We start from the raw sequence: 18,045 nt of genomic DNA on the forward strand, positions 1-18,045 counted from the left end.
TATATGACATTAAAATGATGCCAGGCGCTTTGTGTGAAGTCCATCAGTTCTGGTAAGCTTTCTATTCCACTGAAGATGAAGGGGTGAAGGAGTGAGAGTTAGATGCTTACCTACAGGACCAGAGCTGTTCCTTTTCAGGTGGATACTCAACTAAAACTACCAAAGTTGAAGGTGTCATTCAGAAGTACAATAAAAAGAATCCACACATATTATTTTAAGTTTTTTATTTGCTTATAAAAAAGAATAAAAACAAGTCTTCAAAAACATATCTGCATTTACAAAGCAATCCCTGTAGTCAAGGGGAGGCAAGCCCCGAAACACACTGCTGGACAAATTATTCATTTAATAAAAAGAGTCTCTTTTGCATTGGAGTTGGTAGGAAGTCATTATTTTACATGGATCAAAAACTATTGGAAAACAATCTATTTTTTTAATTATCAAATCCAAAAAGGCTATATTCTAGCTTTTATTTCTGAATACCCGTGAAACCAGTTACTGAGTGATCTAAGAATTGAACAGATTATTTTAAACAAAAAAAGAGGTAGTTTCCTCAATGATGGTGGTATTTTAATTATCAGCCAGGTCATTGCCCTGGGTATGGGGTAAGTGACATTAACCATGAATCTCCATAGTCACACTTCCACTACTGGGGCCCCAATTCCCTCCAATGTAACCACACATCTCTTATATATTTTGTAAATTGAAATGATCTAACAGAGAAGAGATTCTGGGGTTCAACTTATCCTTTTCAATTTTTCTTTCAGCACTCTTCTTTGGGAAAAGACCAAATTATCTGGCATGCAATTAAAACAGCAAAGGGACAAAATTTCAACAGTGTCACAAAAAGGGAATGGTTTAAAAATACAGTTTTTTAAAACAATAATTAACGATATCCATAGAGGAAATACCGGCTGATGACATGAGCCTTGCCTCCCCCTGCAAAGTAGCATACAAACCACACGACAACATTTTGTAAGTAAAGCTCCAGAAGAGGGCCTGCCACTGCTCTTCAAGTGTCTCCTGAGGCCATCAGATGCTCGAGCTCCACAGATCCATGGCCTCCTGCTCGTCCTGGACCGGTGTGAACTCAGGCTGATCCGGATGGGACACTAAAGAGGAAAAGTGAGGGTGGGGGCCTGATGGGACCCAGGAACCAGAAATGGATAATCTCTCCTGAGTCCTTAGAGACACAGATTTGGTCCATAAACCACAAAGGTGCCTTGTGTGAGGAGAAAGCACTCACTGCCTAGCCCACTATACTGCTTCCCCGTGAGGCTTCACAGTTAGTAAAAGGAAGAAAGGAAAGACAAACTAGAAAAAAAATAACATTGGAAAACTAGAATCGTGGCCAATTGCTTAAAATGTTGTATGTTTTATTTATAAAAGAAACCCTGAAATGAAGTAGAATCATAAGAGAAAGTATAAAATTAAAAACCCAATTTTGTGTTACAAGTCCATCACCAGGGGAGAGTGGGAAGAGGGTGATCAAGAGAAGGAGAGGCAGAAGGGTCAGGAGGGAAGGTGCCCATCATCTTGTGTGGGATAGGAAAGAAAGACATAGAGTTAAGGAACTGTTAGAGACCCTTGGCATAGAGGAGGTTGGGATCAAGTCTTGGCACACACACAACTCCATTCAGACTGACTCGGGAAGTCAGTTTCTATCACAGTTGACCTATATTTCTTTGCTATGTTTTGATGCTATCACTACAACATGTTTGGTGCAGGGGAGGCAGAGGACTTGATCATGGTAAGGTGGGGAAGCAGTTGAGGCAAGAAAGAGGTGACAGGGTTACAGGCAGGAGCTTAGTAGTGGTGGTGAACTGGTTCTGTATCCATAGCCAGATGCCCAGGTCAATGCAACCAAAGTGCAAGATCGGCATCTCAGTGTTGGTAATCATTGTATGGGATGAGATCTTAGGGGACAGGGGACAAATTTGAGAGGACGGGGACAAGGAGGGAAAAGATGAACAGAGAAAAATACATCAACACAACTTTGACCAATTCCTTGGGCAACTAAGGTTAAATTTCTCTAAAAGCAGAAAAATTTCATTCACTGACTAATCTATGGACCTCTCCCATTGTGGCTCAAAAAGGCCCTAGGGTGAGCAGGAAGATTGTTTCATCTCTCAGATTCTCAGTCTAGCCCTTATTGTTTTTATTCTTAAGATCTCCCTTGTCATCTGGTGGGCAGGATGTCCTCTAAAAGAATCATGGTAGCCTTACTCATTATGGGGAAGGTCTAAAGCGAAAAGTGAAATTTCACAGGATGTCATGGCCACACCATGACAGGAACAGCATGGAGGATACTAAAATGTTCAACTATATGTGACAAATGACCCAGTAGGAGGCCAAGTCTAGGTGGGTCACCATTTGGCAAATATTTTACCACTATGCTATATCCCCAGCCCTAGAGGATTTACATAGACTGGACAGAAAATTGCAGTCTACAGAAGATAACGTAAGGGAGTGAGGAGTCCAGGCTACTACCCTCTCCTAACTGCTGATTTTCAACCCCTCCACAGGTTAGTAGTAACCACCGTATAACTCTGCAAAGCCCACAAGAGGCTGGCACTTACCTCCAACACCATAGGCAGAACATGATGAGGGATCACAATATCCAGGCTGGCCAGAAGGACCCTGTGGTCCAGGTACTCCCAGGTGGCCTGGGGGACCCCTTGGTCCAGGAGAGCCAGGTGGCCCTGGACTGCCAGGACGACTTTCTCCTGAAGGTCCTACGAAGCAAGCAATGATGAAGAGTTTGTCATTTACAACAGCAGAGTGAGTTTTGAGACCACCATGAAGTAAATTAACTTTAAAAGATGTAACAATGAGGGGACCGCCATTCTACTCATTGTGTACTCTTTCCTGAAGTTGAGTCCCTGAACAAAGGATCATATCATAATCACATGTTCTCCTCAAAGACAATGCTTGCAATCGGCTCCAACACTGGGGAGCAAAATGTATTCTTCTCTGTGTCCTCTTGGGCATTCAAGGGAAAGGAGTAGGCCATTCTCAAAAACCTCATTTTCTCAATGGAGCTCTTGTTTTCCAATACAGCCCCTCATGAATCCAATGTGTAGGCACGCACATATGTACACACATGAATACATTCAAATCACAGTCTCATAAAGCTAAAATTGTTGTGTAAATTAGTACTGGCTTACATTTTCAGCTAATTAAATTAGTCTAGGTCTAAAAACATCATCCTGGAAAAGACAAATGGAAAGTAGTTTAAAATTGGACCTAGTACATTAGTCTAAATTTCCTTAGGCCATCTTACATCAATTAAGAACTTTGAATGGAAATAAGGGATGATTAAAAAAAAATTTTTTTTTTTGAGTTCAAGAAATTTGTTGGGTTTGGTCATTTGGTTTTTCATGCCTATTGAATTTTAGGCCTGGCTTTTCTTAGTTTAAAAAGCATTCTCCAACTAGAAATAAAACCATTCAACTACATAGAGAGAGGAAGGGGCTTTAGAAGTCCCACCCCTAGCTGAGGAGCTGTTGGAAATTGAAGGCTGCTGTGAGATCAGTCAGTTTTCTTCCAGGAAGTGATGCCTAAGAGGCTAGCCACACTCTAGTAGGTTGTCTGTACACATGTAGGCAGTACTCAGTGGACTCGGTGAGTTTTTTTTTTAAGAGCACATGAAGTTGGAAGGAAAAATGATGTATAAGGCATATAGGGCAGGAATCTGAGAGGGAATGGAGATGGATTTACTCAAAACAAATTATGTGTATATATGAAATATTAAAGCTATGAAAATTAAGATCCCACTCAACTAACATTGAAATGAGATATAGACACAAGTACAGCTTGCTGTTCGAAGGATGAGAAGGTCTACAAGTACATTCAGTTTCAGTCCACCAGTTCTCATAAACCACCGAAACTGTGGGACACATGACATCAGTTCCTCACACAACCTCTGGTACTAAAAGTACTTACAATTAAGAGGGACCTATTGATTTTGTGCTATCACTTAAAGACATGTTCCAAAACCACTGTTACACTGAAAAGGAAAATCTGTACTCGTTTGACTCAATATGGCTAAGACTAGGGTTGTAAATACAATAGAACACAAGCTCATGTTTCCGGCGACAAGTCAGCTCATCTGGAGATAATTTGGAAAGCATGATATTGTACTCAACTCAAAACTTCCACAAAGCTCATTTGGCAAGACAACCACAGCAGGAACCACCAGTGTTCTCCAAATTCCCTTGTGTTTCTCTAGATTTCATGCCTCCCTTACAGTTCAGCTGAGGCTGTGTGACTAGTTCCAGCCAGAGGTGTGTGAATGTGTAGGAGATTGATGGGCCTTCTTCACCTTTTTCTTGGAGAGTGCATAACTCATGATGGACATCACATGGTTCAACACAGGGGAGTATTTACCTCAAACACACGAAAGTATGCAAATGTGAAGTAAAGTTTCATCATATCACCAAGCTCCTAGGATGTATGTGTTCCTGTAGCCTTATCTAACTCATTCAACCAAAATGAACCCAAATGTGCTGTCACTTTTTAGACTGACATCATGGGTGAACTGTGACCAGTGCATTAGCCTTGCAATAAAATAAATGAGAAACACAGTTATTCCTGTTGACACCAGGGTGAAATATGGCTATTTTCTTCACCTAGGAAGTGACCATAAAGAGTTACATCTTATAATTTCTGTTAGGGAGAAAGATTTACCTGCTGGACCAGGGGGACCTCTTGGGCCTTGAGTTCCAATGCCTGGATTTCCTTTTTCTCCTTTGAGACCAGTTAGACCTGTTTCAGGAAAAAGGGGCGGGGGATGACAGAAGTTCTCTTCAGAATTAAGTCTTGGAAGTTCCATTTTTATGTGTTACAACAGTTCTTTTCTAGGGAGGGCAGTGAAGTTGGGTTAGGGTTACAGGTATCATGGGATTTTTGGTTAGATTCTGACATGGTGAGCTTATGCAAAGCCACGTTATAGAAGATCTGTACTGTAATCTGCTCTATTGCTCTTTCTCCTTCCCACCAAAGTGGCTCAGCCTGCCAGGAACTGCCCTGTCATTGCATATACCAGACCACTCAGTGTACGCACTTGGCAATCCACAAATAGCACAATAGAAATCACAAGTGGACATGTCTAACATTTTCCTTTTGGTCCACCTCATAATATAATCTGCAAAAGGCATGAATTATAATTGAACAACAAACTTCTGAAGAGTGTGACTTTCCAGTAAGAAGTTGGAAGCCTCAGGAAAGCCTGTGTTTGATTTGGCTGGTTCAGTCCCATAAAAAAATCTAAATGCATTTGAGCTTCTTTTCCACTGGGTAGACCTCTTATTCCAAATAATTTACACGCTTTTTCTACCCCCCCCCTTTGAGTTAGGTTCTCACTATGTACCCCTGACTGGCCTGGAACTTACTCTGTAGACCAGGCTGGCCTTGAACTCACAGAGATCTGCTTGTTTCTGCCTCCTGAGTGCTGGTGTTAAAGGTGTACACCACAGCACCTGGTTCAATTTTCAGTATTCTTCACATTTTTACAGGTTAAAAAAAAACACAGAGACATATACTCTGACACATCATTATGCAATCATATTCTACAGCAAGACCACTGGATGGGTGATAGCTCCTTTAGGTGTCCCAGCCTCAAACCAAGACAGGTTAGTATTACGTTAGAATTAGGGCCCACGGCTCACATGACTCTGTGTCTCAGCCTCACAGTGTTCAGGAACAACAATGCTTTGAAAGATTGGAGTGCAGAATAGCATCTCCCATGAACCAAATTTACTGAGAAATAATGTCTAATTGACTGAGAGTGGAAGAAAATGTCAAAAAATTAGAATGGTAAGCTTGATAGGTAGTAGTAATATAAAGAATTTATTAAGTTCAAATTACAATAACTTTCCTGAGCATAAATACAATACATATTCACTGTAGACAAATTTGAAATCATAATAATCAAGAATTCTGACAGCTGAAAATAATGTTTTCACATGTTAGTTTCTAAGTTTTAAAAAGAAAGGTGTCAGTCTAGTATTTGTTCTAGAAATAATGAGGGAGGATGAAGGTAGTTAATGATGAAGTTTTTAAACAATGCATATAGAATGACTAGCTATGCAGTCTGGATAGACTCTGTAATCCTAGTCATTATCTCCTGGGGTCAAAATATCATGGCATCTCTGAAATAAAAATCTCTTCTTTCTGGGCAACAGTCATCCAATGAGCCAACTATGCCAGCACTTCCCAACACCCATTCCTGCTGCCCATGACCTTGGTGGTGCTAAGTGAACCCAATAAAGGTCAGTCCTTCTATCACCAACCCGGGTAGAACCACCATGCGCTATCTGTCTACATCCAGTTGAGATCAGACTAGCCTTTTGGAAGCCTACAGGGAGGTAAAGATTTCTCAAAGGTAAACCTGTCGTCTCTGAGTTTCAGTAGTCTTCATTTCGTACTCAGATGCTAACCAAGTTGGCAGACAGGAAGCCACCCTAGACAAGTGTGTTTAGTTCCTTTTGTGTCACAGTGACCAAAATATCGGACAGAAGCATGTTGAAGGAGAGAAGGATCATTGAGGCTCATGGTTTCGGGAGTGTGGGACTTTCAAGGTGGAAAGGTATGACAGAATTCAAGGTGGCAGCAGTATGGAGCAGGGTCTGCTCACACTGTGATGAACCAGGAAGCAAAGTGGGGTGGCCAGAACCCGGGGTAGACATAACCTCCAAAGCCCTACTTGACTCCTAAAGTCTCTACTGTCTTCAAAACTGCACTCTAAGTGGCGGCCAAGCACAGAAACCATGAGCCTCTCAGGACATTTCAGATCCAACCCACTTGTAGACCATCTACTGCATATTAGTTTAGAAGCTAACTACAGTTAGTTCTTTCTATTGGATGGGGGTCCCCACTTGTCAATGCCTGCGTCCTAAAGTGCATTTTGGGATTTAGTGACAATCCCTCTTCTTCTCTCAGAAGTTACACGACTTTCCCTACAGGGAACCTGAATTGTGAAGGAATTAAAACACAACAAAACACTGATGACTAAATGCTAAGCTGCTCCTCATTATCATCTCGCATGACTCAGAGACCTCTCATGACCTTATGCCACAAGCGCAACTTGACTTGCTCGCAGCAGAAGACAGATTAGCTTGAAGGGACCTCCAGGGAAGTGCCCTCGGGAGCAGCTCCCCAATTCCCTGACTTATTCATTAGAAAGAAAAGGGCAAAGGGGTTAAAAGCAACAAATCTGGTTGTTTTGATTTTGTAAATCTACAGAGAAAAGGAGATATAATTCAGTGCAATCTGTAATGCAAATAACAGCAACTGATAGAAAACCTCACAAAAATATTCAGCCCATTGAAATGTCCCAGAAAAGATGAAGACTGTGGAGATACAAGTCCATATTGTTAGGGAAATTTGGGTTTTATTGTCCTTGAAGTTATTGTATAATCCATACTCAAATTTTCTGTGTACATATGTGATTCCCATAATGGAGATTATTCATGCCCACCATACCTGTGCTTGACTGTAGGTCTCTCATTCATTCATTCATTCATTCTCTCTCTCTCTCTCTCTCTCTCTCTCTCTCTCTCTCTCTCTCTCTCTCTCTCTCCCTCTCTTTCTCTCCCTCCCCTCTCTAGGATTGAGATCAAAGTGCAAGTTTACACAGATCTGCAGTTGGACCTGGAGATGCTTTTGTACACCTTGTTGACCTGGTTAAAAAGCAAGAGAACCAAGTGTCCTAAAACATGTGTCCACAGCTGCTCATAAGTTGGTTAAGTCCCCAGAGCTGGGTGTGAAGAAATTCTTTACAGAAAAAAAAAAAAAACACAGTCACAGTCCATAACAAAGATTTTTGCAAGAACCCAAGGTGAGGTCACTTGATAATGAGATGGGGCCACCCAGTCTAGGTGCCAGTGCCCTTTCTAGGGAGATGCTGGGATTCCTTAGTACAGGAGATATTCCCTCCTCAGTACCCATTCCCCTTATTTGCCTCTATTACCATTTATTCCTCACTCTTTTTCCCTTTGTTGAGACAGGGTCTTGCTGTATAGCATTGGCTGGCCTGAAATTCACTCTGTAGACCAGGCTGGCCTCAAACTCACAGAGATCTACATGTCTCTACTTCCCAAGTGCTGGGATTAAAGGTGTGTATCAGCATGCCTAAATAGTCCTCTTTCTTAAAGTCTCAACTCAACCCTTCTTCATAATTGTAATAAACAGAGCCACCATGAGTCCAAGAGATCAAGGGTTACCTATCTTATTTGTGGTTACATTTTATTGGTGTCTTCCGTACAATATGTAAATTAAGAAAAGTTTGTTGCATGAACTAACAAATGAATGGATGAATGTTCTGCCCTCATGGCTTCCCCACAGCCTTTGCTATCTCTGACCCATCATATTGTTTAATCTCATTTCCACCTTGCCTCCAAATGAGAGCCTTTTGACTGTTGGCATCAGACCTTATTGAGCTCTCTTGAGTCAGACCAAACGAGAGTCTCACTATGAATAGGTGGTCCAGCGTATACAGGATGAAACCTAAGTGAATGCATGTCCAGATCAACACTTAAATGTATGTAACAAGCAAGCATGATCTCTGAAGGATAGATAGTCAAAATTCCTCAGGTTGAGGGTTTAATTTAGCTCTGATCTTCTCACTCTTAAATTTTGTAAAACTGATTTTTAAAAATTTAGTGCCTCATGGGTGATGGTGGCACATGCCTTTAATCCCTGCACTTGGGAGGCAGAGGAAGGCGGATCTCTGTGAGTTCAAGACAACCTGGTCTACAAAGTGAGTTCTAGGACAGCCAGGACTGTTATACAGAGAAGCCCTGTCTTCAAAAAAATATCTAGTGCCCTATGTCCCTGTAATCCTAGCACTCAGTGTTATAGGCAGTGGTCATAATTCAAGGGCAGCCTCAGTGACACAGTCTCAAAAGAAAATTATTCTGGGTAATTAATATCCATCATATTTTTAGATGATTGTTGAACTACTGAGTGAATGGTTGACATGCCAAGTCCCATTATAGGCTTTGTAAAGGAAAAAATGTGGCTGGCAGTTTATCAGGTATTCTTCTAGACTATTTTACTAGGTCATAAATGCCAGGTAGTTTATGTATGTAAGCTCACTTTTAGTCTTCACAAGAACCAATAAGGCTGTTGCTACTACTGTCCCTGAAAAGGGGCTGTAAAACCGAGGCCAAGTTACCTGTCCTTGTAGGTAGGGCAACAGAACACAAAAGCAATGGTTACCGCCTCTCCAATGGATGCTGGTCCTGTAGCCGATGTCTGTTCTTGATAGGTTTGCTTTCTCAAGCCTGCCAGATGGTCTGCATGTTCCCTCTCCCATCAACTCAGCAATCAGCCTTGAGTTTATTAGCATGTTTCCTCTTGCTCACTTGCCCTCTGCTCTGAGTGAGACTCAGGGCCGAATTTAAAAGGATTTCTCTTACTTACGCTGACTACATGTCCTGTGTCTGGCCTTTGTTGTCTGTTTCCTATTTTCTTTGGCCCATTGGCCTTCAGCTTGGAACGTTTTATTCAGTTCTGTGCCCTTGGCCACCCCAAGCACTCCAGGCAGGAATCTCATGCGACTCTAAGGAGCAGAATCACTTCTTCCTGAGCCGAGACATTCGGAGAAACTCCTGGGATTGCTGCCTGGGCAGATATGCAAGGCCTGGGGAATGCTTTCCATGTCATTATACTAAAAGCCAGAGACTGTGAAGCAAGGCTTCAGCTGTGTTATATTTGTCTGTTGCCTGGGAAATGTTGGCAATGAGATCTAAGTATAGTCTGCTTCATGTGATGTGGGTTCCAGTGCCTGAAAGGTACAAGGTACTTAGTACCACTTTCAAGAGGGCAGTGTGACTGATCAGTTCCCTGAGTGTCTGATGCGTTTTCCTAAGCTCTCACACTTCTATGTGTTTGGTTGACAGGACTAGTTAAGATCATACAGAGCTCTATACTTGGTGTGAAAGTGGCCAAGGATAAAAAAAAAAAGAATATGGAGTTGTTTTAGGTGTAAATAAGCCCAGCAAAAGTTCTTCCTGTTGAATTTTGATGTTAGCTGGCTAGTTACAATGCTGTTATAATTCAGAACCCTGCCAGGGACATACAAACCACTCTAGACCTTTTTGGGAAAGCGAATTTTACAGAGACAGAATTTCAAAGATGAGATGATATTAGAAGGTCTTCAAAGCTACATAGAGATGCAGCCTATAAATGAACAAGAGAAGGAAGTCACTATCAACCCTTGAAGTGCAGGGACAATAGGAGAAGCTGATGTGAGGGGAGATGGAGCAAGAGGAGGAGACAAAGAGAAAGGTCAGGTTGACAGTGGTTACCACACACCCGTCTACTACAGCACTGTAGAGTACCTGGTCACAGTTACAGCTACATTGCCGGCTAAAGGGAACACAGGTCATGTCAGGCACCAGGAATCCCAGTTTTTTTGTTCATGACTTTTTGTTACTCACACTGTGACCCCCACAGTACATATGAATGTCAGTACAAAGGTCATTTTGTCACTTTCATCTCCAAAACATCAACATCCTTCCTTAAACGATATTACATCAACTACAGCACAAATCATTAAGAACTCATGTTATTTATAATTAGTGGGAAAAATTGAACCAAATATGAAAGCTTAAAAAAATGAATATTTTAGGCTCAGCATGAATATTGAACCAATCAGTGACATTAAAATGATAGTTTGGTCTCCATGCCTTATAATATTGAACTGAAAAATGATGCAATGGTCTCTAGCCCTGTGATTGAAGGGAACTGGGATAAGATCAAAGTCTGCAGAATTTTGAATAAAAGTGCTTTTAAAATCAACAGAACTCCTTTTTGAATAAGCATACTTTGTGTATAAGGACTCTCATTATGTTTTCCATTTCCAACGAACTTCAGAAACGTCAAGCTCTTTGCTGTATTTACCTAGTAATCCCATGCCAATATGAAATCTAAAACCAAGTAAAATTGCAACAGCGAATGCATGTGCCTTCTCTATGTATGTTTTACCCCATTTTTAAAAAGTACATTTTGTAATGCACTTATTTCATCATTATTGTATTTATTTTTGAGACCCCATATTCAAAAACCCACAAAAATAGTTGATTATAGATAAATAACCTTGGTTATATCATATAAGTTTGGATTTGTTATATTTCTAGTACACTTATTTATTATGTTCAAGCCCTGAAAATCTAGAAGATGGAAAGGTATAGCTTAATAAAAAGGAATTCTGTTTTCCCTGCCTCTGTTCCTCCTTCTTTCCTTCCCTCCCTCCTGTTGTACACGCCACTGCTACCATCCAGTGTAATAAAATCTCCTTTAAAACTATAACAACCAGAGATGTGATGCTCATATCACTCACTTATAATAATGTTCTATTAACATGGTGTCTCAGACATACACACACACACACACACACACACACACACACACACACACACACTGATGTGAGATATTTGTATACTAAAAAAAAATGTGAAGGTGTATTGCTGTGATTGATGTAATAAAAAGTCAAACAGCCAATAGCTAGGCAGGAGGTATAGGCAAGATTTCTGAGTAGAGAAAGGAAGACGAAGAGGAATCTGGGTGCAAAGGAGAAGCCAAGAGACAGAGAAGAAACAGGAGGTACAAGATGGAAGAGAGGTAACACCACGTGATAGAATGTAGATTAATATAAATGGGTTAATTTAAGTTATAAGAGATAGTTAGGAACAAGCCTAAGCTATAGGCTGAGCTTTCATAATTAATTAGAAATCTCCATGTCATTATTTGGGATCTGAGTGGCGGGTCAGAAAAATACTCATTACATATAACAACATGGGCTTCCCCTTTTGTCATGATGCTAGAATGATTGAGAAATGGCCATCACAAAGCTAGCCAACAGGCAGTCAACGCCATACATTATTTATGATTAGTGAAAGAACTATTGTATTTCAGGTAGTATGAGGAACTGAAACAAACATTCTATTTGGTCTATTTGGTGAGACAGAATTAACAAAAGTGAAATCACTAAAATCCAATTCAAGAGAGAGTATCCCACCAGGGTGCTAAACGGTGCGTACCACACATTAATGAGATAAGCATCAGTCTGTTGATTTATTAAATATTTGTTTGGAGCTGCTCTGTAGATGTGAAGGTTTTTAAATTTTTGTTTGAATAAAGAAATAATTATATTGGCTTCCATGGGGAAAAAAAGAGATGCTTTTATATATACTGTTTCATAGCTTTGGTTCTGGTAGTAAAGACGTAAGTTAATCTGGTTTCAGTTCGACAGTGGTTTTGTTTAACCTTCTTGTGTTTGGAGAATGGTTTTGTCTTGATTACAATGTATCTCAGGAACAGGATTATAAAAGATGGCGATATCTATAAAAAATGTTTTTCTATCCTGTCATACATATACTTCCTTGAGGTGCTTAAACCTACATATCCTATCTGCTTCTAAAAAGCTACATCAACTATTACATGATTTGAAAGGCCACAAGAGAGAGAAACACACATGAAGGGTGAAAGTTGGCACCCTGGACAGACCTTTCGCAGCCCATTCATTCCTAAGTGTCCAGAAGTCACACCCGGTGGGGGAGAGGGGACTCGGTCACACTACTGGGTAGAAGCCTTTTGCCTAGGTTTGATCTGGGAGGGTGAGGAACTAAATCATGGCTCATCATTTGGTTACTTGCCTTGCTCCAAAGCAGACTGCATATTCTCCCTGCTCTTGAACATGAACTGTGTTTTCTGACTCCCACCACTGGTATTGACCAATTGAGGATGGTAGAAACAAAAGCTTGGATTTCTGAGGTTAAGTCCAGAAAGACACTGTGAACTTCCTTGTTTTCTACTGTTCACCACTGGCTCTGAGGAAAGGAAGAGTCCATGGAGAGTCCCATGGTGAGGAACTGAGCTCCCGTAGCCATCCTAGGCCCCAGATGCCTGCCTACTGCCCTGTGAGGATGTTGTCTTGAGCGAGTCTCCCAGCTCAGTTGAGCCTCTGGTTGCCTACAAGCCTGGATGACATCATAACTTCCACTTCAAAAGGCACTGTGGGCTCAATTCTGAACCCCAATCCCTTGGAGAAAAAAAAAGTGAAAAAAAAATCCCTTGCCAAAAAAAAGGAAGGAAGGAAGGAGGGGATGGGAGGGAAGAGAGGGAGGGAGGGAGAGAGGGAGAGAGAGAGAGAGAGAGAGAGAGAGAGAGAGAGAGAGAGAGAGAGAGAGAGAAAGAGAGAGAGAGAGAGAGAGGGAGGGAGGGAGGGAGGGGGGGAGGAAGAAGGAAGGAAAGAAAGAAAGAGAGAAAAAGAAAATGGAAAGAACAACCATTGGCAACACTTGGAGATCATAATGAGGAAACTGATCTGTCAGACTTGAAGAGAGAGACCTTGTTCTAAAGGGAGTCCCAGTTAGACTTCCTTTGATCATTGTATGAGAAGAGGATACCTGTATTCACCTCTCAAGAAATATGAAGTGGGAAAAGAAAGAAAAATATATTTCAGTTGATTCTTTTCTTTTTTTGCAGTTTTTATTTCTTTTTATTTTTTAAATTAATAAATGTATTTGTTCTTCTCTCATACATTACATCTTGATGACAGTTTCCCCTCCTTCCTCTCCTTCTAGTCCCTCCCTACCCCACCTCCCTTCTCTCCCAGATCCACTTCTCCTCCATGTCCCTTCACAAAAGAGCAGGCCTCCCAGGGATATCAGCCAAACAAGATATAACAAGTTACAATAAGACTAGGCACATCCTCTCATATCAAGGCTGAACAAGGCAACCCAAAAAGGGTTCTAAAAGCAGGCAAAAGTATCAAAGGCACCTCCACTCCCACTGTTAGGAGTCCCACAATTACACCAAGCCACACAAGCATAACATCTGTGTAGAGGAAACTAGGTCAGACACATACAGGCGCTCTGATTATCACTTCAATCTCTGTGCGCCCCTGTGAGCCTGGATTAATTGATTATGTGGGCCATGTTTTTGTGGTGTCCTTGACCCCTCTGGCTCCACAATCCTTCCTCCCCTCTTCCTCAGGATTCCCTGAGCTCTGCCTAATGTTTGGCTATGGCAGAGGAGACACCATGATCAGTTGATTCTTAATAGCAATGGAAATAAATAACACGTGCCATGCAACTGAATATCAATAGTAACGCAAAAAATAACCACGGTAAGATATAAATATTCAACTGCCAAACAGCAGTTTGGCAAATCATAGTGAAAATTGTTTACTCACTTTCTCTAATCAAGTTGATTTGTCCCATAAAAGTCCTCTTTTTTTCCAGACCCAAACCAGGATACATGGGACATTAAGAATTTTCACAATGATCCTTCCCATTGCTACAGTCTTGGCTGGGAGTTACTGCTATGCTTTCATTCAGACTAATAATCAGACCATCTGTCAAATTTATCTGCAGCTCTCACGGCTATCTGTTAAATTATAGGAATACTGAACACAAGAAACCTCCCTAGCATCAGATCTAGGACTCTATTTTCTAAGTTTATCGAATATGTTATGGATGTAGCTATCTTACTATGGGGCAGCAATCCCTGCTTTCATGCCATTTCTTGATCTCTTGGACAGACTGCCATTTATTTATGGTATCTGAGCAAGGTCAGGTCAAATTTGTGTTTGATTAGGGGCATTCTCTTGGTTGGATCACTGATGTTCACATGCATGGCAATCTCGTATTTGGAGTCTTAGCAGATCTTCACTATGAACAAATGCACAATAATGATATCCTGAAGAGGAACTTTAGAAAGTTTCCATTGTTCCTAGGATGTAGTTCAGATTCCTCCTCCAAACCCAGCGAACAAGTGTTGATCATATAACTCCCGTCCCACCCACCCTTTCTTTCAGCTGGCTTCTGTCTCTTCACTCAGAGTGCCACCTATGCTAATCACCAGAAGCAGTGAGTCTCAGTAGTGCCACCCTTAGGAGATGGCCCTGGTATTTTAGGGAAATTTCTGTTTGATGAGATGATATAAGTACAGGGTATACTTGCATTTAGGAAAAAAATTATTTCAGTGAAATATAGCCCCCAGGTTCTGGTACCCTGTTTTTCTTCCTAGTGACTTTGAACAATTAGTAATTAATATTTGCTGCAGTTTCATCATCTAAGATAGAGCTTGGCTAGGTGTAGTGATGTACACCTATAATTTCAGCACTTAGGAAGATCAAGAGTTCAAAACTAGCCCTAGCTAAATAGCAAGTTAAAGCCAACCAAGGCAACATGAGACCCTGTCTCAAAAAAAAAAAAATGGCCTGGAGAACAGCTCATTCAGTAGAGTGCTTGCTTTGTAAACACAAAGATCTCAGTTGGATTCACAGAAGTCATGGAAGAACAAGGAAGAGGAAGAAGGAGGACAAGAAAGAGGAAGAGAAGGAGGAGGAGGAAGATGAGGAGGAGGAGAGGAGAAGGAGAAGGAGAAAGAGGAGAAAGAGAGGAGGAGGAGGAGGAGGAGGAGGAGAAAGTAGCAGCAGCAGTAGTAGTAAGTGGTGTTGTGTACTTATAGTCCTAGTACTGGAGAGGCAGAAACAGGAAGATCCCTGGAGTTCACTGATCAGCCAGCTTAGATTAATCGGTAAGGCCAGTGAGATGTCTCAAAGGTGATGGAGGTGGCACCTGATTAGCACATGCAAACACATATGCACACACAAAAGGAGGATCTAATCCAGGGCTAGAATGCACACACATGAAGGTACACACACACACACACACACACACACAGAGTAAGGGCTAATCCAGGGCTAAAATGTACTTTGTGGTTAAACATCTTTCTAGTATATGGAAGACCCTGGATTTGACCTTCAGCATCACAAAAATAATGGGGCTAATTCAGATCTCAAAGTTTTTATTTTTAATGAAAATCATGCTAGCAAATAACACATGGTATTTGCTCCATGTACACCAGCCCTCTTTCTTATCAGAGTCCACAGTTACGTCGTCCTCTAAATTCTGCAACTGTTTACTTTCTACAATCTCAAGGCACCTGACATCCGCAGCCTATACACTCAGTAGTAGGCTCACCCTCTCCCCTCTCTGGACCATTTCCCAACCTTTTGAATGAGGTAGTGTGCGTGCTGGTCTATGTCAATAGTTGGTAGAGGTATTCGATGCTGAATAAGTTATAGCCACAAATAATAGTATTATCTCTCACATGGAGAAGCCTCAAAACCTTACACAATCCTTGTCCTGAATAAAATTTTGCTGATTTATTGTGGAAAACATACCAAATATGAAATTCAGCTGTCACTGATGGAAAATAAAAAAATGAAACTATTGAGTTGGACGGTGCCTCTGATCCAACTATTTTTGAAGAGTCATAGGAATTGGAGGAATTATCAAGAAGACAGAAGTTGGGAGATTTTTATTAATTCTTTCTGAGTAAATTAAAAACATCCCATTCCAAGTAAATAACTCATTTCAAGTAAATGAAGAAACTCATTGTTAACTAAGATCCCAGTGTGGATATGAACATTTCAACAACTAGAGAAAGTAAATGAATGATGAATGAAAGTAAATGGTAGATGAATGTATGATCCAGGGGATCTAGTCAAGATCTCCCAAGCCAATGACCAGAGAGGCAGAGGAAGGTCAGAAGAGCCAGCACACGAGTGTGGCAGTTCAGGGAATCAAGGAAGAAGGTGAAGGTTGATCCTGATATAAAGAGCCCTGTACCCCAGGGCAGTGTAGACTGTAATGAAAGGAACTAAGCAAGCAAAGGAAATGTTGGTTCACAGAAAAAGAGTTTTCTTTGTAATAAGGTAAGAAAAGGCAGGTGAGAAAGCAGGCTAGATAACAAAAGCATGATGTTGTGCCGAATGGAGGCCCTGAAGTTCTGAGAGCCAGCAAGTGGGGAACTCAGCAGTGGAGTGGGTGAAGGAAACAGCAGGTGTATGGTCTCTTTGAGTCCTCCCGTTCTGAGGAGTCTCTGTACATTACAATCTAAGACAGAAGGGAGCTGACGGGATACTGTTCCTCGTAAGTTCCGAGTGTGACTTTCCGAAGTGAAATGAGACAAAGAGTCTAGGAGGAGGGAGACAGACAAGCAGAATGAGCAAAAATCACCTGAGGGAATGAGAGCTGCAGAAGAAGGTTTGGCCAGTTCTCAAAGGAAGGAGTTAAGCAAAGATGCCATTTCTAAGACAGTACTTTTCAAACTGAGATAATCAAATCCAAGATCCCCTGCCATGGTTAGTGTGTGAATTGGACACAACCCATAATCACCTGAGAAGAGAATGTCAACAAGACATTGTCTAGATCAGCTCAGCCTATGAGGCATGTCTATGGGGGACTGTCTAGAGCAGTTCCACCTATGGGCATGCCTATGGGGACTGCCTTGATTGTCTTGACTGACATGGGAAGACTCAGCCTGAAAGTGGGCCGTCCCTGTTCCCTGGTTTAGATTCTTGACTATACAACAGTGTAGAAAGCTAGCTGAGCACCAAGCATGGTGTGTGTGTGTGTATGTGTGTGTGTGTGTGTGTGTGTGTGTGTGTGTGTGTGTGTGTGTGCATTCTTTTCTCTTTGCTCTTGGCTGTGGATGTGGAGTGACTAGCTGTTTTAATTTCCCATTTCTTTGACTTCCCCACAAGTGTGAGCTAAAATAAGAAGCCTTTCTTCACTAAATGACTCAGTGATAGAATATTTTATCACACCATCAGAAATGAGACTAAATCACCCCCCAGGGAGGGGATGCTTTTAATGAAAGTGGAAAACAGAGTTAGGGTGCTGCTCCACTTACCCCAGCATCATCTATTTGCAAGGTTACTGGACCAGCATTCCACATTACACCTCTCCCACCCTGGCTGTCCTAGAGCTCAGAGATTCACCTGCCTCTACCTCCAAGTTCTTGGATTAAAAGTGTATGCTACCACACCCCATCCACTCACATATATTTCTGTGTATTTTCCTGTACACTGTGTTTTTCAGAAGCTTGAAAAACTTCAACAGAGAAACCAAATGAAGGACTTCTGCTGAAAAACTGGCCAGATGAAGAAAGCCTAAGTCTTCAGACTCAGCAGAGTGGGCTACATTTGAGTCCTAAATAGCCAGAAACTATTTGTCAGCCACGTTT

General features: G+C 41.4%; 1 protein-coding gene across 6 annotated transcripts in view; it reads right to left on the bottom strand.

Annotated features, from left to right (window-relative positions):
* Window positions 1–209: 209 nt before the first annotated feature.
* The window catches only part of Col14a1 (collagen type XIV alpha 1 chain), a 201,637-nt gene continuing 183,801 nt past the window's right edge, over window positions 210–18,045 (bottom strand). For 4 of the 6 annotated variants that reach the window (XM_076555764.1, XM_006982385.3, XM_016000928.3 and 1 more), the window contains exons 46-48: window positions 4,687–4,764; window positions 2,577–2,732; window positions 210–1,109 (exon numbers count right to left, since the gene is read on the bottom strand). In XM_076555764.1, the coding sequence (XP_076411879.1) occupies window positions 1,030–1,109; window positions 2,577–2,732; window positions 4,687–4,764 (314 nt within the window). In that variant the 3' untranslated portion in view covers window positions 210–1,029. Of the gene's footprint in view, window positions 1,914–2,576; window positions 2,733–4,686; window positions 4,765–18,045 lie in introns of all 6 variants that reach the window. The other 2 variants (XM_076555765.1, XM_016000929.3) reach the window with 1 other exon arrangement.

The sequence above is a fragment of the Peromyscus maniculatus genome, chromosome 20, assembly GCF_049852395.1.
Source record: "Peromyscus maniculatus bairdii isolate BWxNUB_F1_BW_parent chromosome 20, HU_Pman_BW_mat_3.1, whole genome shotgun sequence".
In the NCBI taxonomy this organism is placed as follows: Eukaryota; Metazoa; Chordata; class Mammalia; order Rodentia; family Cricetidae; genus Peromyscus; species Peromyscus maniculatus.